Raw genomic sequence first — 25,203 nt, forward strand, 5'->3', positions numbered from 1 at the left:
CCATAAAATGGTCTGATCAACTATTCTTGTGTTTTGATGTATGAAATTGGGTATTGTAAAAGTTTTAATCCAGAATTCGACTTCCATACATTAAGTACCATAGCGATTCTGCTTATCGTAGAAAACATTACAATTACAATATAATCACAACACAAAAACAAAGAACAAAATTGTCTTTTTACTTTTTTAATTGGTATTTTAGTTGAACTTCCATTTCTATTTATGTCAATATAAAAGTGGAAAATAAGTACATAGGTGGTTTTTTTTCTTTCATGATCTTCAGATTATGCCTTTTCTCTTTATTTAGCATCCACCCCATGTCAGTCGAGCTACGTGATCAGTCTTTTGTTTGGTGGGTTTTACAAATCCCAGGAGCTCCAGCTCGGAAACGGCTCTGATAAAACGAGCACTGAAAAAATGGTGAAGGAATCCAACTAAAAAGACAATTACATATCGATCCAGTGACTTCAAATACCCTCAAATGATATGCTCTTAAATATTTATCATCCTCAAAGCTTTAGGCTAATTCTCTTCTACTACATAATGTCTCTCTTGTAAGAATTATTAAACCCCTCCTGGTTTAAGTAGCAGTATGTAAACTAGGTATACAATATGTACATAAGACTGTATACCTAATGTTTGTAATATATATATATATATATATATATATATATATATATATATATATATATATATATATATGTATATTAGATTAGACCTCACTTTTAGACACTTAGAAACCAGTGTTCTGCCTGCAAATATTTGTCTTCTCTTGAAGCAGAAACACATGCCTGGATTGACCTTTCAGCGTGAAAGACATTAAAGATCACTTTGAAATAAATAACCCTGCATAGAAGACATTCTGTGGCCCAGACAAGCCCCTGCATGTTCACCATTTGTAATCTACATCTGCTGCTTCCACATTCAGCCTGCGACCGACAGGCGAAAGAAAGGATACTGAGTAACCTTATCCACTTGATTGGGGGCATCCGAGTCGCTCCCATCATTAGCATTGACCACGGTTGCAAAAGCCTGCAGATAGGAAAGCCATACTGAATTGGTTCACTTAGAATCCATAATATCAATAAATTGTTACTGTCCAGTTTTTCTTTTTAAACATATAAAAATAGTCACAACAAACCCAAAAAGGGGGCCTATACAATTATGCAGGGAAAGGAGCCAAAGCTTTACAGCACTTTGCCTACCCCCAGTGCCACCTTTTTCATGCTTTATAAGCAGGGTATAGCCATAAAGTGGGTAGGACATGAACAAATCGATGCACTAATACCAGTCTAAAGGTCTCAGTTAATCTGTTCCCCCTTCATGTGCTTGACTTGGGATTTTTTACAGTATCAGTGAAGCAAACCACATAACTAAGACACGTATAGGAATTGTTTAGCTTGGCATTGAACCGGTTAAGCATACGACACGGTGACCTTGAATGCACCTGAGTTAATGGCGATCTGTAATGTCACATACCTCTAACCAGTCATACAGGTTAATCAGTCTCCCGCACTCAAGATGCAGTTTGTAGGCAATGCAGATATCCGGGGCCGAGCTAGAAATGGAGCCACTCTCACCCTCTATGCACTGGTAATAGGGAGGAAACATGTCAACAATCTAAGCAGATATAACACCCCCAACCCCTATAGCGAATAGCAAAGAATAATTAACACATTTCACAATGTTTTGATCCAGCCACTCGGTATCATCAAATACGACTTGTCAGATTAAGAAAATATATGCCTTTCTTATCCAACTTGAATTGAAATGATAGCATGTCTCCCTTCCCCCACTATGAAATGTCTTTAGATAAATCTTGTAATACTATTTTGGCTCAGCGTTATAATTGATTACAACCTTTTAAAAAATACTCAATCCAGGTTAAACGTATATGAATTAGTTTTTTTTTCATTTTCAGACTTGTCTCACACTTACTAAATGTTAAAAAGCCTTTAATGAGTCAATTTTCTCACCAGATATTCAATGTCCGTATAGCCCTATGGCCAGGACAACTTAAACCAATGCATTCCAGCTCAGCCTGTGCCAAGGCTATGGCATGACCGCTGTTGACTAAGGCTACCGAGTTTGACTAGCTTGTTGGGAATGTGTGATGTTAACTAAACGGCCAATCATTTTAATCCCTAAATTACATGGAAGTACCTGCCACTCAGAAATTCCAAAAGCGTCTTTATTCAAACAAGCTGTTATTAGCCCCAGAACTGGCTGTGCGGCTCCGGAAGTGAACACTCCTGATGAGCGTAAATCAGATACAGAGCACTGGGCTTCCATATTAACAGATAATAAAGGAAAAACAAAGTTACCTTTAAGTAAGATCCAGGGTTGTTGAGAGCTGCGTGAAGTGCACTTCTAGGAACGGCATTCAGGTGCCTGCGGATGGTGCTGGCACCACTAAAATATATCACTTCATGCAAAGGCTGGGACTCGGGGGGAGCTAGATACTCTCTGGAACATACAAGATAAGCAAACGTGTGTTGGCGAGGAAGCCCCTAAAGTTATAAAGCAACAGAGTGCTCCATCAAACAGTTCCAATGTAATCAATTACCTTAAGCTCTATAGGGAACATGTAACAAGATATAACATTTAGGTATAACCGGCAATGGCTCAATACCTAACCAATACCTACACATGCATGACCCCGTGAATGTGCAAGCACAGAACAATTGCTGGTTGCAGCCACTGGTAAACTAAAACAGGTGGAATTATTAAGGAAACACCATTCATTTAGTGGACGCAGGGATCAGTGAATTATTCTTTAAGAGTTTAAGATTTGTTTAAATTCCAGCCCCCGTTTCAGAGCCTTGAAAGGCGAGAGGGTTTCCTGTTAATGCAACCGGAGGCTGCCCCGCTACATTCTACTACATTCTACTACATTCTACAACGAACAGTCTCTTCCTCCAGCTTAATAACTGATGCAAAGAAATGAAAAAGCAATACATTGATATGCAAAGGTATAAACAACTAGAATGACCGAATGAGTATATATTGCATATAGGAAGTTGTGACATGTTTTTAACTGAGGTTGTGAAATGTGTCTGCAATTTACACACACAGCTGTTGCAGGCTCACAACAGCATGATTCAATCAATTTAAAGGTACACTCCACTCATCATATTCACTTTACTGCATATGATAACTGAGGGGTCCCTTTAAATTTACATGGTATGCCCTTGCAGGTTCTTCAGAATCCACCGTATGCATTTGCGTCTTTTCCCCACCCCCACACAACTATTTGCCCTGCAGGACCACCGGACAGCTTCAGGGCTAGCTTGGTGAGGGTTTCTTGTCGAAGTCCTTGACCTCACAAATTCCTACACAGACACACGCCAAAATCTTGTGAAGCCTTCCCAGAGGAGTGGAGGCTGCAAAAGGGGACCAAGTTGTCCTAATTTTGGAATGGGATGGCCAACAAGCTCATGTAGGTGTGATGGTCAAGTGCTCACATACTTTTTGTTTATATTGTGTATAATTATAATGCTCTCATGGATATCAAACAATTGCAAACACTACACAGGTTTAGCCTAAAAAACAATAAAATTGTGAAATACACGTGTGGCACCCCTATGAATTCAAATGAGAAAAATATATTTAAAGTATATTCCAATTTATATTTTACATTTCTAGTACACCAGGGTGACTAGGAACAGGAAATTGTTCAACCATGACTTCCTGTTTACAAGGGTAAAAATATTAGGTAACATAGGCCAAATTCCCTTAGTCATTCATCACAATGGGTAAGACCAAGGAATATAGCTTATTCGCAAGTTTATTGAGCTTCACAAAATGGGAAGTGGCAATAAGATGATAGCAAAATATAAAGAAATAACCATTTCCACCATCAGTTCCAGTCAACTGGAAATGTAATACATTAACCTGGAAGAGAATATGTGCTGATATTGTCTCAACGCACTGTGTAGAGGATGGTTCAAGTGGCCAAAAAATCTCTAAAGGATCACAGCCGGAGAATTGCATTAGTTAGTTGTGCCTTGGGGTCCGAAAGTCTCTAAAACTACAATTCTACATCGCCTACATCACCACAAGTTGTTTGGAAGGGTTTTAAGAAAAAAAGCTACTCATCCAAAAACAACAAGTAGCCATATGGAAAAGTACCTCGTGTCCACAGTTAAATATAGTTGTGGCTCTTTAATGTTTTGGGGCTGGTTTTCTGCCAGCGGACATGGACATTATGTTAGGATGCATGGTATCATGGACTCTATCAAACATCAACAGATATTAAATAATCACCTGACTGTCTCTGCCAGAAAGCTTAAAGCGTTAAAGGGGGCCGTGGTTGGATCTTTCAGCAGAACAATAATCCAAAACATACATCAAAATCAACACAAAAATGGGTCACTTACCACAAAATCAAGGCCCTAACATGGCATTCCAGTCCCCTAACTTGAACCCCATATAAAACCTGTGTGTGTGGTGAACTAATGAGAGTTCACCGGCATTGGCCTCAAAATTTGAAGGATCTGGAGAGATTCCGTATGCAGGAACGGTCTCAGATCCCTTGCCATATATTCTCTAACCTCATAAATCATAATAGGAGAAGACTCAGAGCTGTAATCTTGGCCAACTGAGGTAGTACAAAGTATTGACTAAAAGGGTGCCAATAACTGCTACAGATATATTTAATAAGCTAGTTTTTTTGATAAACCTGTGTTGTGTTTGCAATTGTTTGATATCCATGAGAGCACAGCATTTGTGTATTTTTTTTTTTTTTAGGAAAAGATCAAAAGGTTAAACAATAAAGACAAATTTTTACAACCTTCTTTGCTCAAGGGCACCAATATTCCTGAAGGGCACTGATATGTCTGCGCACTCTGTGTAGTTTGCCTAATCCCCTTAAATGGGAAGCAATTGGTCTCCTTTCAAAAACATGGACAATTCATGTATTTTTTTTTGCAAATCCCGCTAACATTCCCTTATTGTATTTTACTTCTGTGGACTACAATGTTCAAAGGCCACTTATTTTTACATCTCACAGCATCTCAAGGGACACACCTTACAAGACCATCTATGAAATCAACAACTTGAAGACGAAGGCATTCAAACTTGCTTGGTTTCTTTGATCTTCTTGTTTCTTTCATTTCTAGTAACGTCTATAAAAAAAAAATGTGAGATAAACGTTGGAAGGCTTTTAGCATAAGGTTCTGATTTATTTTTTCCCTGACCCCCTGCTGAAGACAGTTTTAAGTTTGTAATCATTTATATATATATATATATATGACTTTAACGTAACATTTAAAATACATGTTTCTGGATGGGTTTATTGATGTTTATTTTTAGTAAAAATTAACCGAGGGCAGCAAATATAGTATAAAACCTATGCATTGGTTATTTAATCTGAGACAGAATGAGGGATCAGACAGCATTACAAATATTTGCTTACAACAGTCTGCCTGACACAGACATGAGTGTTTGAGGGGCATCTGCAGATGTTTCCTTGGAAATGAAAGTTAAAATAAAAAGTATGGCAGCGCAGTTTTATCTGACTGAAAAGACTGAGAAGCAACCGAGCAGTATAATTATGATAAAATCTGGCTAAAATACATTGTTTATGAACAAAAATGAAGATGCCGGCACGTTCACAGCCATTTCCTTTTATTTCTTCATTGTCTAGAGATGGGCCTGTCGTGATGGTAAACCACAGTGTCAGGACTTGTATCGGAAGATCTATCAACACTATCCTCTTCCTGCTTCTGGCAGGTCTGACTTCAATTTGAACCCACTCCCTAGATTCACGAATTGAATCTGCCTATATATAATTGGTCTTGGAGATATTTAGCTTTGAGTAGCTGAGATCTGTCTCAATGTGGCACAACTAGCATTAACATATGAAATTCCTGTCCCGAAGTTCTCACCCTTCTCCACAGCAACCACAACCTTACAAAATCCGCCTGAATCAACTGCAAACAGATTGTTAAAAAGGAATTTAAGATGCATTTCCCTTTAGTGTGTGTATGTGTGTTATATATATATACATATAACATGTAAGTTAGGATACAGAACTGTAAAATGTAGGACTTGAGAAATGTGTCATGTCTGCTTGAAAAGTGTTGTCAAAAGGTGTTACGAACAATATTTCATAAAAAATTATGTGCTGCAGCTTTACAGAAACAAAAAACAGTATTTGGCGGTGATGTCACATCACCAAGCCGAAAACAAAGACTTAATTAGAAACGCATGAACATGTTCAACAAGTTCCAACATGGAGTTTATGTGATATTACAACTTTGTGGAAACCTTCAACTACTGCCAGGCATAACAGTGATTCATGAATGGCTATTTTTGACATGTTTGTGACACACCAAATCACGTTTCACATGTAGATAATTACCGTATTTGCTTGATTATAAGATGAGGTTTTTTTTCAGAGCAAATGCTCTGAAAAATAACAGTCGTCTTATATTCAAGGTCATCTTCTAATAAGACCTCAAATAGAGGTCTGACTACAAGACTAAGATCCAGATCCCCCGAAGCGCTGCAGGGGACCTGGATCCTCCTCTCTTGCAGCCAGTGGAGATCTGTGTGATGCGCAAAACAACCACCGCTGCTGCCGGCACTACCGGTGCCTTCACTGGCTGCCACCACTACACACCAAGGAATCTGAAGCATGGGGAAAAGTCTAGGGAAGCACTTGCAAGTCTGGGGGAAGGGTAAGAGTGGCATATTGGGGGTATAAGGGGTTTCTGGAGGCAGAGTGGCATATAGGGGGTTAAAAGGAATGTCAGGGAGACATAGTGGCATATAGGGGGTTAAAAAGAATATCAAGGAGGCAGAGTGGCATAAAGGGGTATAAGGCATTTCTGGGGGGCAGAGTGGTATATAAAGGGGGTATAAGGCATATATGGGGGCAGATGTGCATAACTGGGGGCTGGTTGGCACATAAAAGGGAATAAAAACAAAATGTGAATTGATATCTACTAGTAAAAAAAAAATTCTTATATGGTCGTCTTATATTCAAACTTTTTCTTTTTTTCCTAAATTAATATCCAAATATTGGGGGGGGTCGTCTCATAATCAGGGTTGTCTTATAATCGAGCAAATACGGTATTTCATAAAAGTCTTGACTTTTACCTGGAACAGATTCTGTGCCAATGATACTCTCTAGAATGCATATTCATATGTGGTGTGCAAAGATGGCTGACTTAAAGGTCATCTATCCTTTTTATATGCATACACACTCAGAGCATAAAACGACCAAAGATTTAATGGCTACTGACCTTCTGAAGTTGATACAGGTCTGTTTTTTTCTGCAGAGATTTCTGAGGCGACGTATCATCAACATCAAAGTTCTCCAAATGTTCTCCTGGAAAACATACGATGCAAGAACACTTATTCCATAAGGTCACTAGTAAGCATATAATGGGTCAACTATGCAGTCTACAAAGAACAATTTTTGGTTAAATAATTAAAACAGGGCCCTTTAACACAGGATGCCACGAAGGCTCATGCCCATGCCGCCATTATCTCCTGCCTTGACTACTGTAAGTCTCCATCATACATGTCTTGCCCCTGTACAATCCACCATGAATGCTGCTACCAGACTTATCTTTCTATCCCATCACTGTACTATCACCCCTACCCCATATTTCTAGTTCTCATGGACGCTTGGAAGACTTCTCAAGGGCTACACCTATCCTCTGGAATACCCTCCCTGGCCTATCCATCTTCCCCCTTGCCCTTGGTCTTTCTAAAACTCCCTAAAGACCCACTTCTTTAAGGACACCTATGAACTTACATGTTAACACCATTCCTCCTTGAGCAGGGCTGTTATGTTATCTACTGCTTGTTATGTCCTGTTTACCCATTGTATAGTACTGTGAAATATGATGGTGCAATATAAAATAATTAAAAATAATAATAATGCCAAAGTGATTGGCAATAATACATTTGAAACTCCCACAATCAGTTCAGCTCTTTACTTGACTTCATTTATCTTGAACCTAAGAATTAAACTTTGATGTCTCAATGGCAGCCCTTCTTAGTTCAATGGTACATCTGTGGTTCAGAAAGCACGCTTACTGCTAGGTTCCTTCTCAGATTGGCTGTTGACCAAGGTCTACACTAAAACCTTGGAAACAGCTGGACAGGAACTCTTAGCAGATTACTTTTGATAAACATAAGAATGTCCAAAAATCTTAAAGAGATATTCCACAGAACAGGAGAAGAAATCCTCAGAAAATCAAATTCTTTAAAAATCTCACACATCAATATGTCCCTAATAATGACTTGGTCTTGAACCCAGAGCATGACAGCAGACATGCTAAAGTGCTCAGTAGATGACTAAACAAAATAGTACACCACATCATAATCCAAACATAGACAAAGAGTTAGGAGCGCCCTGCTCTAATAAGCGTGCAATCTAAAATATATTAGAATGTATTGTAGAAAATACATGAAAAAAACATGGCATGCTATTGACCAGACAAGCTATTGCAGTACGTCTATTTATAAAACTTGCAGTGATAGATATGGTAAAATGGGAAGCCCCATGTGAGAACAAATATTTTTATTTAATTGATAAATACAGTACAGTACAAAGTAATGAAGAAAAGTTCTGTGTCAACCTTGTGAGAAGCTACACTTTCGGAAACCACATCGTTTGCTTCCCATTATTCACGGAAGGTTGAATCTTCTGCACCTATGCTGAACAATGGTGTGGTAGAAAAGCTCATCTTTCAGTGCCATAGTATTCATATAGTTTAGTTCTCTCCATCTTTCCTGGTTGAGCGAGGAATTATACCAGATGCTACATCCAAAGTTGTTTAAAATATGTTTAATGGTTACTCCTGAATTGATGCTGTTGACACAGCTGCAACCGTGGGGTTTTGGAAGGATCATTATGGTTTTCATTAACCGTTTCTGCACTACAAGACGGAATAACACCAGAATTTAAATGCATAGTATCAGCAGGACCTTAAAGCTAAAAGGGGGCAGATCAAAGGAACATATCTCTGGCAACACTTCAATGAAGCCTGTATGTTTTTGATCCTTTTCACCACGCCGATCAGAAAAGGGGTTTCTGGGATGTAATATTACCATCCCCACCCTCATGTTCTAAATAAGAAAAATGGTTTCCTTTCTAAGAATAGTGCTATAAACTGCATCACAAAGCATGTCTCACGAGTCCTCCTCCCTGTGTAGTTAGACGTAGAATAAAAGAGGAAGTTCTAGCAAGCCATCAACGATTCAGAAGAAAGCATCCTGAAGATCCCATTGCATAAAAAAACAAGTACATAGACAGCGTGGCAGATTGCCAAAGAACAAACCATTTAAATTACTGTATATTTCATGAGCCAGAGCTGTTCCTGTTCTGCACCAAAGAGATCTCAAATGATTGAAACAGCTGTATGTAGGTGGAACGCTCAGCTCATGCACTTCCCACCGCATGCTGCGCTCAAAGGCTGTCTAAAACAGCAGGCACGCGCAAATGAGGAGTCCGCGTAACCATGGGTAAGGAATCAAAAAGTAACATACCTTGTGTTCTGCGTGTCTTAATCCTACACGTCTGTATTTGTATAAACGTGTATTTTCTTTTGATTACAAATTACACAAAAAAAACCCAAAAAGTAAACTTAACATCCATTTAATATGCCAATGTGGAATTTGCTAAAATTGCATTAGAAGCTCACTGTCCCCTACAAAATGAAATTCTAAACCAGAAACCATACCCCTTTGGCGAATAAACCCAAGGAGCAGTACATTTCTTACTATGGTTATGATACCAATTTTCAAACATTACACCTTAGCATTTTTATTTCTTTGTTAAAGGGACACTCTAACCATCATATGCATCTTGAAATGTCTGTGCTGTCCCCCTTGCATTTGTAGTCTGCTGAAACTACCCATATGCATTGGACCTTTAGTCTGCCCCCCCCACTATTTTCTGTCCCACATCCAACACATTTCTTTTTCCATCTGTAAACTGCAGGGCAAGTACGAATAATCTTTCTGCATGGAACTTATCAGCAACATTTCCCTGTTGGTACCGGGAAGAATAGGTCATTATATGGTTTCTGGACCCTGTCTAATTGGGTGTTGTGGAAAGGCAGGAAGCTCTACTCACTCCATACCCTTCTGCATATTCCCAACCCTTCCGCCCAAATGATGATCAGCAACAGATTCTATATATAAAACGATGTATAATTGTCAGTGATCATCATGTCCATCAATACATTATAAAGTGTGTCTGGTATTAATAATTAATAAGAAAAACTGGAAGAAGCCTTATTAGCTATAAGAGAAACTTGAGTCTATAGTCAAAGTTGATACCTTGTATTTGCCCAATGTAGAAAAAGATGTAATGTTTTCAGGGCTCCAGAGAGGTCTCTTCTTCATATGGAACCAATTCCATCTGAAGAAGTTTGACCTATGCGGCCCCAAGGGCAGTTGTAACATTAATAATTAAAATATTTTAAAGAACACTGCCTCGTTTTTGTAGATTGAACTTGGTTATTAGAGCCCATCCCGAGCAGTGTGTCAACAAGAAGCTGCTTTAAATTGACAGACAGTAAAAATGTGCTTCTTTTACAATAATGAAATCATATGGAACATTGTAGTGTGGAATCAATGGACATTGACACCAATCTGTAACATTCGCTGAAATTGAACCCCCTTTCTTCCAGGCCAGGGACTCTTGGGATTGATAGATCTTTGTTCCTGCATGTGACACAAACACTCTCAGTTTGCTTATACAAGTACATCTTATGTGAGATGCAAGTAATACACATACCTGGGACTCTCTTTCTTCTGGGGGAGTGGCTTTTTGAGGTCCACATACAGCTAGCCCTGCCCCCTCACAAAGCCACTCCCCTAGAAAAAAAAGAGCCCCAAGGCACCTGGGATTCTCCCAGGTATATTACTTGCCTCTCACATATTATATATACTTGTGCCATGTTTATGCCCAAAAAAGCGGAAACTGACCTGGAGACCCATGCAACAACTTAACCCAGAGACTCTGGGTCAAACCGGGAGGGTTCCCTGATATGGTAACATAACTTGAAACAGACAGCACTTGGAATCCTAGTTCTCCATTTCAACATGTGAAACCAACCACTGCACATTAAGCGACTGCATAAAAGATTGCAAATAGGATCGCCGTCTGCATGTATCTAGAAATCACAATCTATTTACATGTTTAAAAGTTAAGGTGTTGTTTTTTAGTTTTGTTTTTCTAATTAAAAAAACAGTGGTTAAATTGTTGTTTGAAAAAAATCAAAGGAGCCAAAGTAAAAAGGGAAATACACAAATATTTTAAGTACAATGAATGGGTGCGTTATTGCCAGGCAGCTGCACAAAACCACTTGGTGTCTACAGTAGTCCACGCTTTTGCATAATGTGCCTCCGGCACCCCATCAGCAGCTGTGTCTGCCACTTCACTCCACTAACTTCAACTTCTGACAGCACAGGCATTCTCCTCGCTAATGTCCTAATGTCAGATTCAGGCAAGGATTTGTAGGGATGTGCAATGATAATATTAGGAAAAAAAATGAGAAAAAAACTAAACTTTTTTTCTCCACATGTCACGATAAGGCTGGTGGATCTTTAAAAGACAGGTCCAAAGCCAACAGCTATTGGAAGGTGTTCATGGCAAAAATACACACAAAAGCCACTTTTTCATTGAATAAAAAGCGATCAAAAACAAAGGTATGCTGTGTTTAGGATCACAGTTAGAGGGTTAACTTCAAACGATGGTCTAAATATGGTGAAGCCAGAAGAAGCTAATTTTAGGATCATGTGTAGACTCCAACTTTCTGAAGGCAGAAGATCAAAGTGCCCTTGACAACTTTGTTGTAACAAGTTTATAGGTAAATTCTGTGAGACATATTCAAATATCACATTGTGTTTGTCAACAATGCAATAGAAGAACTGTATTGGTGACACCTACCTTCGAGATTCTGGAAGAAGAACAAGAATTCCTCTAGCTTAACTAATGCATCCCCAAGCTGTTTCCCAGAAGATGGCTTCAATTCGTCCACACATTTCTGCAGCGTGGCCACAAGCTCATCTTTAGCCAACATCCTGCAAAAAGAAATAGATAAACAATACCATTTATATAAAGTAACAAAAAGCAGCAGATGAAAGGAGGATTCGGGTAAATTGAAATAAACTGAAATATTCCTATCATCTACAGTACACCTGTACAATATGAAGTTGGTGCTAAGTAGACCATGTTTAATACACCATGAAGTGGATTAGTACAACCTCGAGTTAATAAACCCTCTCTATGTGTCTACTCACTCAGAGAGACTTGTTCAGCACATATCAAACACAGTAGCCACATGTTTTTTTCTGCAGCAATTATCAAGCAGGGCAATAACAAACATACTCCTAATAGTATTGATGGTAGCGAGTCTTAAAAAAAAGAAAAAGAAAAGTTGTGTGTGGTTTGTATATTTGCAGATTTTAATAAGGCTATATTTACAAAGCTGTGTAAATAAGACCCTGATGTCAAGAAGTCATAAGGTCTTGTCTGGTGCCTTGAGATGCTGAGCGGAACAAAGCAGCTTAGCAAACTTAAGTCATAAGGTTCACGTGTCTACTGTATATCTAAACAAGGAAGAGAAGGAGCTTAAAGACACAGTTTATCGTCCCTGACACCCTCAGTAAAGAAGAATGGATATAAAAGTACTTGATGAGAACCAATACCATCACCCGGTACACCTGGTACTGATGTACTCGTAGGGTCCCTTTTCTTGGCCGCAGGAGTGCGCTGAAGCAGGCACCACGGGTAACTGAGTCGCCCTGTGGGGTCACATAACACTTGTCTCACTGGCCGTGAGACAAGATTACAAGGCAGGACTGTGAAAGGGAGTGGGGAGTAGTGCGTGTGTGTATGTATGCACTGTAATGTCGGAGTGTGTATGTATGTCAGTGTATTCGTGTATGGTGTTGCATAGAGTAGTGTAAGGATGTGTGCATGTGTGTATGGTTACCACATGACATTAGTGTGAGTGTCAGTATATAATGTTAGAGTGTGTGAATGGTGTTGCATGTGCATATGGTGTTGGTATGAGGTGTTACTGTAAAGCGTTAATGTTTGTGAGCATATAGCGTTAGCTTGTATGGTGCTACACTGCGGTCACGGATCTGGCTAGTCCGACCGACTACCGCCGCTGTCTTGTGCTCCCTTAGCCTGGGACAACACACTTTCCCCGGTTCCCTAGTCACTAGCCGAGACTCAGTGTAGGGTAAAACCACACAGAGCTGGATATATCCAGCAAAACACACATTAAGATAAAATGAGATTTGTTGGCAGAATGGGTGTTATTCCATACTTTTGATGACTTTGTTTACGTGCAGCCATGTAGGACAAACTGATCACAAGGCAGGACGTAACTTTTAAAAGTGTAGCAGCTTTTAGTTGTTATGATATGTGCAACCAGCTTTACAGATAGCTCTTGCAAATATTATTTATGAGATAAACCTTTTATTCTGATATTTGTTTTTGCATTACGGATACCTGGATGCTTTGCTGCATCTAAGGGGGACTATATCATGATGGGGAAAGTCAGAGAACTATCACAAGAGTTAAATGGAATGGAGTCTCTGTAGTTCTTTGTTTTTTATGTCACTGACAGAGCGCGAGAGAGCAACAAGGCCTACAGCAAGACATCCTTGATTTGTGTATTTTCAGTAAAGAAGAAAAACAGTTATAGAAATGGAAATGTTCATTCCACAGTCCATTAACAGTTTGGACTTTCTAAACTAGGAGTCAATACTCTAATAAACAAAATCCCTTAGTGACCAGTTTATAAGTGAAACACACACATACATACATACATATATATATATATATATATATATATATATATATATATATATATATATATATATATATATATATATATATATATATATGTGAAAGCTACTGACAGAAACAAAGCAAGATGTTGTGGTAAAGGAACCCAAAAAACGGAAATTGCTAAATTGCATACGTCAGACAGTTCTGCATTCAGCAAGTTCCTTACAAGAATGACCTAATTCTAATTTGTGTACTGTGGTGTTGAAATAATAATAAGAAAAAAGTCTGACAACCAACCTCCTCCTGTAAACAAACATCTGGAGGCAACATCATAACTACAGTAAACAGGAACACATGAGCCAGTAAAATGATGTGGTCTTTACAGAGTCCTATCCAAGTGAAGGTTGCGTGTACATTGTATATAATGACGGTATAGGAGTACACATGCTACAAACTTCATACTTGTGGCCGGTTACATAAAGTAAACACATTCCTATTAGACTTGTGCACATGGACACAAACGACTCGGATGAATTCTCTGTTTCTGATCCATTCATTTTTGGAACTCCCTGCCCATTCGGTTTAGACAAAATTAAATTCATTGTCACTTACCCTCTCACACTCTCTCTGAATGTCTCCCTACCTTCTCCACCAACCGCTTCCTGTCTCTCCCAGCTCCACTTCTACTCTTGCCTCTTTCTTGGTACGCTTCTTCCAGCTACCTGCTTGGTTATCCCAGCCTTCCGGAGCACTTCTGCAAAGGGGTGGAGCCATGGCGCGCACTACGAGGACAGCCTATCCTCATTCCTCCAATTGGGGGATAGGTTGTCCCCGTGGTTGTGCCAAGGCTCCACCCTTTTGCGAAAGCAGTCCAGGAGGCCGGGATAATGGAGTGGATAAAGGGGAGAAGCAGACCAAGACAGAAAACAAGAGGCAAGACAAGAAGAGGAGCCGCAGACAAGGTCAGGTACACGGAAGCGGCTGGTGGAGATGGTAGGAAGACACAGAGAGCTTGAGAGAGAGTGAAAATAACAAAACGCAAACAACATTTTGGAGCTCTCTGCTTCGTTTTTGTTTTGTTGGGGTCTCATATTTTTTGGACGTTTGTACGAAATTATAAAATTGCCAAATTTCATGAAAATTCTTACAAATTCATATATAGTCTAGCAATTTCAAAGAATTACATGCCCCCATTAAATCTTCTCTCACCCTCTCCTCTTTCTTTTGGATCCCTCCCGATATGCAACACTGTCCAGCAGTCCCTACCTTCCTGGACAAAAACAGATCTGGCAGATCCTCCTTCCATCCTCGCACACAGTTGGCCAAATACATCTCTCGCAGAATCCCCCGTTCGTTTGCAACACGAAACATGCACCTAATATTATGCATGAACGTGCATACGATGGCTGGAGCGCCCCTTTAAACCTTCAAATTTCTTGAGGACAATGAGCAGGTGAAAACGTATATCTATATCTGTTATATAAGATTTACATTTGGGGAAAACTACCAAGTAAAATTCCACAGGGCTGTTCTCAAACAAATAAACATACCGGAGCAAGGACAATGCTGAATTGTAGTCTTCTGTTTCCCAAACTTTCTTTTCTAGACAGGCACAGTAAAGCTCTCTGATCTAGAAGCAAATAAATAATAATATGTAACAAGAAGAGGCAGGAGTACATACGCTACCATTCAAAAGTTTGGGGTCACTTAGCCATTTTCATGGAAAACCAGGACATTTCTAGCTGTGCTTACATAATTGCAAAAGGGTTTTCTAAATAATCAATTAGCCTTTTAAACTTAATCTTGACTTAGCGCATTTAATGAGCCTTTGGAACACAGGAGTGATTGCTGCTGATAAAGGGCCTCTGTATACCTATGAAGATATCGTCACTTTAAACGCTAACAACGTCTACACTGTATTTCTCATCCATTTGACGTTATTTTAATGGACAAAATTTGCTATTCTTCCAAAAACAAGGACGTTTCTAAGTGACCCCAAACTGTATGCATCTAAAAGACCAATGACAAGGACTGGCAGGCTATTCAAAGACGTGTCAGTAAATCAGCAGCAACCAGCTTTACGTATTTGAATGCCAGATTAATATTTTGTTGTCCGTAAGACATTATGATTTGAATTGCCATGCAGCTTTGGACAGATGTGCACCCCCTGCTGGATAAACACAGGTATCACATACATTGTGATATCACCTTATTTACTGGTGTGATCCCCCAACAAGAAATACACTTAAATTGTACCTGTTTTCCCAGAGGGTACTTGGGAAGAATACTGGTGAAATGATGTAGACATCTCAAGACTGGAATGAAGTTTTCATGGTAAGATTGCAAGTCTTCAAGGAACCTCTGTGTTGTTGCCTGATGAAGAAAGAGAACAAGGCGGTGATCCATCAGAACTATTTGTGCTGGACTATAGAAATTGCAAATTACACAAGCACTTGGTTAAATTCCGTTTGGAGACTGTGTCATCCTGTGTCTGTCAGATGAATAATCTAATGGAGATAACCATTTTGTTAAGTATCTTAATTTACTACCTACTTCTTTTGTTGGTAAATTATTTTGAAAGGGAATAAAAAACTTGCAACTCACTATGGTCTCCATAGAAGCATTACAATATCATACAGACATGGTAGATTTTGATAATTTATTAAAACAGCTTGCTAGTTGGCTTGGAATTAGCATGAATTTGCTATTGAAAAACAAATAAAATAGTACTAAGGGAACCACTGAGAAACAAAAAAAAGAGGCGATATAACCCCCCTTTAACTAGACCACGGCACAGAAAGTGACCACGTGCCCCATGCCAACGAGAGGCAATCGCTCAGCCTGCAGCAGGGGGATAAATATACCGGTAATGCGGGGAGAGGGGACTAGTTTCTAATTTTCAATCATGCTTTCAAAAAAGCAATCATTTTAAAAATATATATATATATGAAACACAAAGGATTTTTCTTTTTAATTATTTATTTCAGATATCTTTCTTTTTTTCTGTATCGTTTTGGTCTGGGTAGAACGTGATCCAACAGAGCAACTACTTTTACCATACAATCCGCTCTCATGGCCAAATGTCCCGGGTTAAAATAACCTCCCCTGTTAGGAGAGAGATACCACAAGTAGCCAGGAAAGTAACCAATAATCATTCATAGCGAAACAGTGTCTGGAATGGCCGAAAAGAGTTTGCGTCAATGAATGGAGTATTGATTAGTACACACATGCATGCACCGCATCATTGTATTCATACCTTTAAGTAATCGTCGCTGGTCAGAAGATTCACTTGTATCTCTGGTGTCTGACTTTCAACATAACTAAAGCAGAACAAAGAGGAAAGCACTTTAATGCATGTTAGCTGAGCGATCCTTTAAATGTTTGCTTGCCTGGATTTTTTAGAGTCCTCCCATAGGCATTTGCCTCTTGTCCCGTCCCCGGACATATTAGTTACCTCATAAAGGAAGATAAATGGCGAATGTTTTCGCACTGTGAGTGTGACAAGTCCTTCACGTGTTCGGTGGCCTCAGGAAGGCTGCAGCATAACACACTGAGAGGCTGGGAGTAGAAATGTTCTATCACTGCCAGCTGTAACACACAAGAAAAATGTCAACTAATGGACCTCACCAAAACAAGAGACACTGTCACGTAAATGACGCTAGGCCTCAAAAATCTCATCTGTAACATGGAAAAGTGTGCCATGTGTCCCCTTTTAAAAAACATAAAGACTGGCAGCACTTTATATCCAAATGCAGATAGAAAATGTATATTAGATGCCTCAATTATATTCCCCCCAACATGCACACAATGTATGTATCTATGAATGCAGCCTACTCAGGAATCCGGCTGTGTAGGTGGCTAAGGTTCTTCACTTTGTGGACCACTTTGGCCAACCTCATTATGTAGTTATTTTACAAAATGGCTACTTCATAATTCTGTTTACAGCACAATTGTATATTATGAAACCTTTCTAGGAGGATCATATGGATAATGAAGACAAATTACTGGGAAGCCATTGGTGCTTAGTCAAAATGGCTGGAGAGAAGATCATGAGGACCTCTTAAAAGCACAGAACCATGGGAGCCCTTAATAAGAACAGAACTGTAGGCATATGCCTAGACTCTTTATGGATGCTGTAAGAGATGGCCCAGAAACTAGCACTAAGCATTTGTTCTTTCACGGTTATATAGTCTATAGAGGAGAGAGCTGAGCATAAATCCACTGGCGAGCCATCTCAGCACTGGAAGGGAACAATAATTGCCCGATTCCCAGGAAAGCTAAAGCTGATATGTAAGAACTTGTGCAGGAATCCACATTAGGTCTAGCTACTTCTCACGGCATAATAGTTTTACCTGAAGCCCTTTGATGAAATTCTGTACAGAGAAATCATGGTACAAAAAGATGGTGATGAGGACCTGGAGGACTTTGCCACTGAGCTTGAGAGGGAACTGATTGGAGAGGAGCAGCTGGTGGGGATAGAAGCAGAGACATTGTAGTTATTTGTTGGAGTCTTCCAGACAGGCTTGGGGAAAAACGTAGCAGCCACAGATGACAAAAAAATAGCATCCTCAGATACAGTAGAAAGAATATACAAAACTAATGAAATCCAAACAAGTTCTGCAATGGCATATTAATGTTTCCCAGCATATCGTTTATTGCACGTGACAAAGCAAAGTGTTTAGCAAGACAATGTGTTCTAAGAAACTCAAGAACAGAATGTTATGCCAAAATACAAAATATCTGAGTTGAACCTATAAAGAGGAGACTCCCCTGTAATGTGTTATTCCATGGAGCCTATTTATATATATAGCAACATATCCATGATACCCTCCCAACATATATGTTTCCATTAAAAAGAACTGATCAGATTTTCAGGTAAAGCCAAAAAAAGCCAGGCCAAATAGTTTAGCTAAAGCTTAACAAGTAACAACACAGTTTGTGCTCATCAAAACTTTATAAGGTTTAAGTGGTGTGTAGATATGATCTGTGGAGGATATGACATCTTATTAACTACCAATACACTTTATTTAACCTCGTTGCTGCTTGAGACAATTCTTTTATAATATAATCATATGTATATTGCAATATCTTATTAAAGCATTTGTGTCCTTTCAATTTTGACATTATACAATTAATTATTAAAATTAAGGAGTTTTGATATTGCTTAAATGCCTAGATTCATGAGTTACCTTATTGATTACGGTCGATAAATGCTCAATGCACGACAAAGACTGGAAAAGTTCTATGCAGAGCAGCGAGGAGACGGAGTGCGAGAGAAGCCTGTGGATTATCATTGGTGAGGTGGCAATCCCAAAAACCAGGACAAGCGGCAACTCATGTATGTAGCGACTGTGGGAATGCAATAAAAAATGAAAATAATTAGGGACCCCAGCCTTATCAAACACAAACCTGTTTTGTCCAGTGAAAACGTGTATTACTGCAGGGTTACAACAGAATATACGCATTAGAAAAATATCTTAAATTACAAAATGCACTTATACTGTAAAAAAAAGTGACATTTGCAGATAGTTTACTTAACTTTCTTATAGGTGGCTTCAGACAGTCTAAAACACTCACCCCTAAATGAAATTAATTACCATGCCTGTAATTTTCCAAATGTAAAAAATAACGGGTAATTGAGTATAGTCATAAACTAAGGCAAACGGTACCTCTCGATCAGTCTTGAAACGTAATAAAACGTGGTATTTTTAGGCACCTACCTGCTTATAACAATGAATTCCTGAAGAACGCTTGCTGTAAAACTTTCCAAATCCTTGAAGATGATGACGACAGGAGGTGACTGCCAGTGCCCTGAAGAAGAGGAACGCTTCTTCTTTGGAGAACTGGGTTTCTTCATTGGATAGGAAGTAAAAAAAAAAACAAAGGAAAATTACAAATATGAGCTTATACTTAGCAGAATAAATAATCCAGCAACAGTGTGATCGCTGGTGAAAGTGGCATATTCATTTTCAAAGGGGAACAGTAATTTAAAAAAGGGAAGGAGTAATTGCGCAGACCCTGACAGCAGAACTTAAAATGTACAAAACCTTAAAATGTAGGATCTTGAATAAGTCACAGAGCCACTTTAATAAGTTGTGGAATCCCGCAATCAAGGAACCTCTCTTCTGATGGCAGGTCACAATATCTGGACCAACCAATCTGTTAACAACTCCCTACCCCGGGATAAATATTTAGCTTTCTGTAAATAATAATTCTGTATGTTTCAATACATACAGTACATGACAGGCAATCCGATGAATGGTTGGGTTTACCTTTATGGCCTTCTGATACCAGCCATTGAGAGAGGCCATGGAACAGTTCATTTTCCTCTGCGAGACAGTCACGTGCTCCTCCTCTTCATCCATCTCCAGATCCGCATTACAGCCGATTAACTGGATGAGCAGCTTCTGGAGCAGTTGTTTTATCCCTTGGTAGACATGGGCGAGAAACGGACATTAATGGTAAATTCTAAAAACTAAAAAAGCATGGTAATATAACTAAAGCTTTGTAACTAGCACATACCTGGGCATTCCTTGGCTTGCAATAAAACCACATATGGGGTGACAGTATCATTGAGAACATGACAGAGGGTGCGAAAAGTAAGCTCGTGATCTGTGACATTGACACCTAAAGAAAAACAAAAATAAGAAAAAGTGAGTCAAACAAAAACGTACATAAAAATCTTTTATAATAATATATAATAATAATATAAATATATATATATATATTTATAATTGATGAAGCTTGCACAAAACTGGTTTTGCAAAGCTAGCAGTCTGTCTAGGTCCCTAAAAGCTTTCTTACCAAAATAAGTTATGTATTTAATATTTTAATTGAAAAATATGGTATCAACTGTACTAGTTGACTGAGATCATTATTCAATTTGCCTACGAGTACGTTTTGATGGCATTAGCTGAGCGTCTCCTGGTTGAAAGCATCACTATTTTCTGTAAACAATTAAAACATGACCAATGTGAAGAGAGGCTGCTGATTACAATGGTGATGAAGGCATAGTTACAAATTTAATGTGGAGTTTACCAAGAACGAGAGCAGCCGTCGGAATTTCACTAGATCGCATCCTGCAGCTCCAGTCTTCCTTTCTGTCTTGGAAATCCAAGTGGGATTTTCTTAAAAACTGTATTAGGCTGTCAAACAATTTTACATTTAGTTCCTCTTGAAGTTGCTAAAAAAAAACAAACAAACCTATTATGAAATCTGCAATTTTTTATCCATTTCCTGATATTATTTTCTTTTATTTATGTATCACAATGAAATTTTTAATTTTCATCATATGTCAAGGTTTGGCGAATTTGCTTTGGATCTCGAAGCCAAAACAGTGGCATTTCAGGGTTATTTCCCAGTATGGTGGGGTTTAATTGCCTTTACCGGGGACTCCAACCACCCAGCACAAAGTTTTTTTGTTTAAAATAAGTACTATGCAGATAATACCATACATGCTTACTAATTTATTCTAGGGCATTTTAACCTATCAATAAAGCCTAATGCCATCCAACCTAGAAGCCTCCTGGAGATCAAAACACTGCTGCAATTATAGGGGCACCCAATGAAGTATGCAGTGCCATTGGGTAACCATCGAGGCCACACATGGAATCCAACATCCCATATAGGCTGACAAGCCTGAAGAACGCGGCCTTACTTTCTGCATATTGCAGACAAAATGCGTCTGAAAGCAAAAACACTGATGGAAAACTGAAGTATCCCAACTTACGTTTCACCTAACACTAACTAAGCACACAACACTAGGTACCCTACTGCCTCCAGCTACACCGCCAACAGCAAAAACAAAAATTCTTATAAATGTATTTATTTTACGTATAGGTATATGCAATAATCTTTTTTTTTTTTCTCTTTTGAAATGTATCCGTATTCGGCTTTGTGTTTGTAAAATCATCAAAAGGTCAAAACGACAAAAGCACATAAGCATTCGAACCTCTATCTGCATGCTCATCTGTTGCCGTAGTAACTGGCAATTCTCAAATCGCTTCTTGCCATCTTCAGGGTCCTTCAGGCCTTCAATAAAATAGTCAGCTAAAAAGAACACAATTCTTTGTCAGGATAAACTGCGATGCCAAATCATGTCTATACGCAGGCAGATTATCAATAATAATAATAATAATAATAATAGATACCAAAAGGATCATTTTCCCCAATATTGCGATGCCGACGACTAGAAATTGATAGCCAGCTTGCTAGATTCCAAAGTGAATCAGAGTTTATATGCATCCCTTATATTAACAATCTATCTACTTACCTGCTGTGAGAGACGTCTTTTTCTTTTTTGCACTTGGTTTAAAGACAAAACAGCCCTGAATCAATATAGAAATATGTAAATTAAAATGGAGCACGTCATGGAGTCTGAGCATTGGAATATGACATCATTTCCTGGCGCTCAAATACAGAACGCGAGGACCTTGAGGCTCCGGCCTACATCATCCAAAGCCAACAAAGGTGGGTTGTGTGTGTGTAAGTGTAAATAAATATGTCAGTGTGTAAATATGATGGCGTATGTGTGTATGGATATGTGTGTAAGTATGTGTGTGTGTTAGTGTGTAGAAATGTTACTCTGTGTGTGTGTGTAATTATGTTACTGCATGTGTACATATCTTAGTTGGAGTATGTTAGCGTGTTTATAATTGTTACTGTGTATGTGTGTAGGAAGAGCTTGGGGGTCCCAACTGTACATCTCCCGGGGGGGGGGCGGTATTGTTTGTGACGCCACTAAGTAGAGAATCAGCGGTCTGCATATACTTGTTCTCTACTGATTGCCCTAGAGGACTGTGCTTAAGATCCCTAAGTGTGACGTTTGTGGTCCTCATGCTACAGGGTTTATCACAGCCGGTTATTGGCGAAAAAAGGACCCACTGTTATATTTTTTGCCCAGAGTTCACCAGATTCTAACAGTAATCCTTGAGTCTCATTGTTTAGCAACTTGTAGGATGTAGTATGTAACTGCGGCAATTTATGGAGGCCAAAAATCACTTTTTCTACATTTGGTTTCATTCTATATTATTGTATATCTGGATAGAAAGCAATATTTTATCAACACAGCTGTGACTTGGTTTTAAGCTAACTCCTCTCTGAAAGCGTTGTAGGTGGCTAGAAATTCCACGGGTATGTGCAGTACCAATTTTAATAAATGAAATACCTGTTTCTCCACACATTTTTGTTTGGTTTGGGACACAATGCTGTTCGCTTTTACTAACACAGTTTTTTAACTTCGGAACATGTCGGATAATGGGGTTAAAACATAGTTTTCCACAATGTACAGTATATGGAAACATGTAAAGCATTTAAGTACAATAGCATTACCTTCGAAACAGATGAGGTAGCCATGATGACGTAAACCTGGAAAGCAGTAGGATTAAAGAGGTTAGCAAGAGCTTAGCATGCATACCCACTGCACACAGCAATTATTGCACCTCGTGTTTATACTACTAGAAATTGGAGTAACATATGGTGACACTATATAAGGCAAGGGTGTCCAACCTGCGGCCCTCCAGCTGCTGCAGGAGTACATCTCCCATAAGGCTTTCAGCTAAGGGGCTGGCTGAAGAGTATGGGAGATGTAGTCCTGCAGCAGCTGGAGGGCCGCAGGTTGGACACCCCTGATATAAGGGGTACTTGTCTGCCTCTGTGGGCCAAAGGGTGTTGTACTAGTGAACTGCTAAGCCATTGAGGAGCCAACGTACAAGTACCAAATAAACACACATGTAGCAGAAAGCTGGGAAGTACGATGAACTGGCGTGCAACTTTTCTGTATGGTGTAGATGTATATATTTTCTTTTTCGTACCAATCTTGGTACAAAGGGCATTACAACTGCAACCAGGCAGTTACAACCACCCAATTAAAAGCCGCTAGCCGTGGGAAACACCTGCAGTTAGCGGCACAGAGATCATCTGGTCAGATTTCTCACACTCTCTCCCTGCATACTGTCTGATCCAGCATGCAGGAAGTGACGGTGCATCCATTTCTTGCATACTGGATGAGTCTCCACGGAGGGAGAGAAACACAGGCACGCTGTTTGGGGGCTACGATGGGGCAGGCAAGCTATTTGGGGACTACGATGGGGCAGGCAAGCTGTTTGGGGACTACGTTGGGGCAGGCAAGCAGTTTGGGGGCTACGATAGGGCAGGCAAACAGTTTGGGGGCTACGATAGGGCAGGCAAACAGTTTGGGGGCTACGATAGGGCAGGCAAACAGTTTGGGGGCTACAATAGGGCAGGGAAACAGTTTGGGGGCTACGATAGGGCAGGCAAACAGTTTGGGGGCTACGATAGGGCAGGCAAACAGTTTGGGGGCTACGATAGGGCAGGCAAACAGTTTAGGGGCTACGATAGGGCAGGCAAACAGTTTGGGGGCTACGATAGGGCAGGCAAGCAGTTTGGGGGCTACGATAGGGCAGGCAAGCAGTTTGGGGGCTACGATAGGGCAGGCAAGCAGTTTGGGGGCTACGATAAGGCAGGCAAGCAGTTTGGGGGCTACGATAAGGCAGGCAAGCAGTTTTGGGGCTACGATAGGGCAGGCAAGCAGTTTGGGGGCTACGGTGGCACTTTGGGACATGTTGCTTGGTGAAGTCCAGGGATGGCCTGGGCCCCATGGTTTCTAGTTATGCCTCTACTGTTACACGCAGAGTACCGTCAGATACAGTTCCACAAAGGACTTGGAAAGCGTGGGATTTACTTCACACACAATTACTAATGTCGCCACCTTGTCTGGAAATGATAGGATTTTTATTGGATGCTATAGAAAATAATATGTAATTACATCTCAGCCAAGACAGCAGTACATCGCAATCTATTAATATAGATTAATAGAAAAAAAAGTCAATTCCCAGTTATAGCTTCATTTCAGGGCTTGAGCTGGCCCTGAATAATGCATAGTTCAATCAGTGAGGATTTAAATATGCTTTACAGGGGCCACCAAAGCACAAGCTCATCGGGACTGGTCCTTCATATTGTAAATTAAAATCAGCGGGAAGAGACTGCAACTCTACCGCAAATTCTAACAAAACTCCATGCTAGTGAATAAATGGCGTGTGCTTGGTACACTTTTAAATACATTTTTTACCCAGACACCCATCACTGAAACCCGCAGGAACAAGTGTCTGAACGTAGCCGAGAATGTGCCATTACCCCCAGTCCTCATCAAGAGCGCACACCGTATCCTACACTACGTTACATATGCATATACAGAGTTACATGACAAAACCATTGCCATCACATGTCCGATTTTCATGCAACTAAATGTAATCGCACGTAAATATTATACACCATTCAATTGAATAACCCGGCTCCAGGCATCACGTATACACACGGATAACATTCACACACACATTACCTTGCAACTCTTCCTCGTTGAAAAGTCCAGCAAGCAGCTGAGCGTCGGATTGGTGGAGATCGTGTTCCGG

The 25,203-nt window shown here is 39.7% G+C and overlaps 1 protein-coding gene across 1 annotated transcript; it reads right to left on the reverse strand.

Moving 5' to 3' along the window:
* Positions 1–282: 282 nt before the first annotated feature.
* Positions 283–25,190, reverse strand: ORC3 (origin recognition complex subunit 3). Its single transcript, XM_053458597.1, has 21 exons — positions 25,134–25,190; positions 23,105–23,140; positions 22,047–22,101; positions 21,726–21,823; positions 20,813–20,957; positions 20,297–20,401; positions 20,047–20,201; positions 19,495–19,625; positions 18,964–19,123; positions 18,127–18,240; positions 17,229–17,362; positions 17,031–17,094; positions 16,031–16,147; positions 15,325–15,404; positions 11,918–12,051; positions 7,251–7,336; positions 5,029–5,126; positions 2,325–2,466; positions 1,480–1,590; positions 959–1,032; positions 283–409 (listed from the first exon to the last, which is right to left on the reverse strand). Exons 2-21 carry the CDS (start codon positions 23,126–23,128, stop codon positions 304–306), a joined length of 2,133 nt encoding a protein of 710 aa, XP_053314572.1. The 5' UTR covers positions 23,129–23,140; positions 25,134–25,190; the 3' UTR covers positions 283–303.
* Between the last annotated feature and the right edge of the window lie 13 nt (positions 25,191–25,203).

This window comes from Spea bombifrons, chromosome 3 (genome assembly GCF_027358695.1).
Source record: "Spea bombifrons isolate aSpeBom1 chromosome 3, aSpeBom1.2.pri, whole genome shotgun sequence".
In the NCBI taxonomy this organism is placed as follows: Eukaryota; Metazoa; Chordata; class Amphibia; order Anura; family Pelobatidae; genus Spea; species Spea bombifrons.

Bases quoted from the DNA above. Each gene is read 5' to 3' on its own strand.
- ORC3 (XM_053458597.1), bottom strand. From the start codon at position 23,128: ATGGCTACCTCATCTGTTTCGAAG. The intron at 16,148-17,030 runs GTATGAATACAA...TTTCTTCATCAG, and splicing joins CCAGCGACGATTACTTAAAG to GCAACAACACAGAGGTTCCT. The intron at 15,405-16,030 runs GTACAATTTAAG...ATTTGCTTCTAG, and splicing joins AGTACCCTCTGGGAAAACAG to ATCAGAGAGCTTTACTGTGC.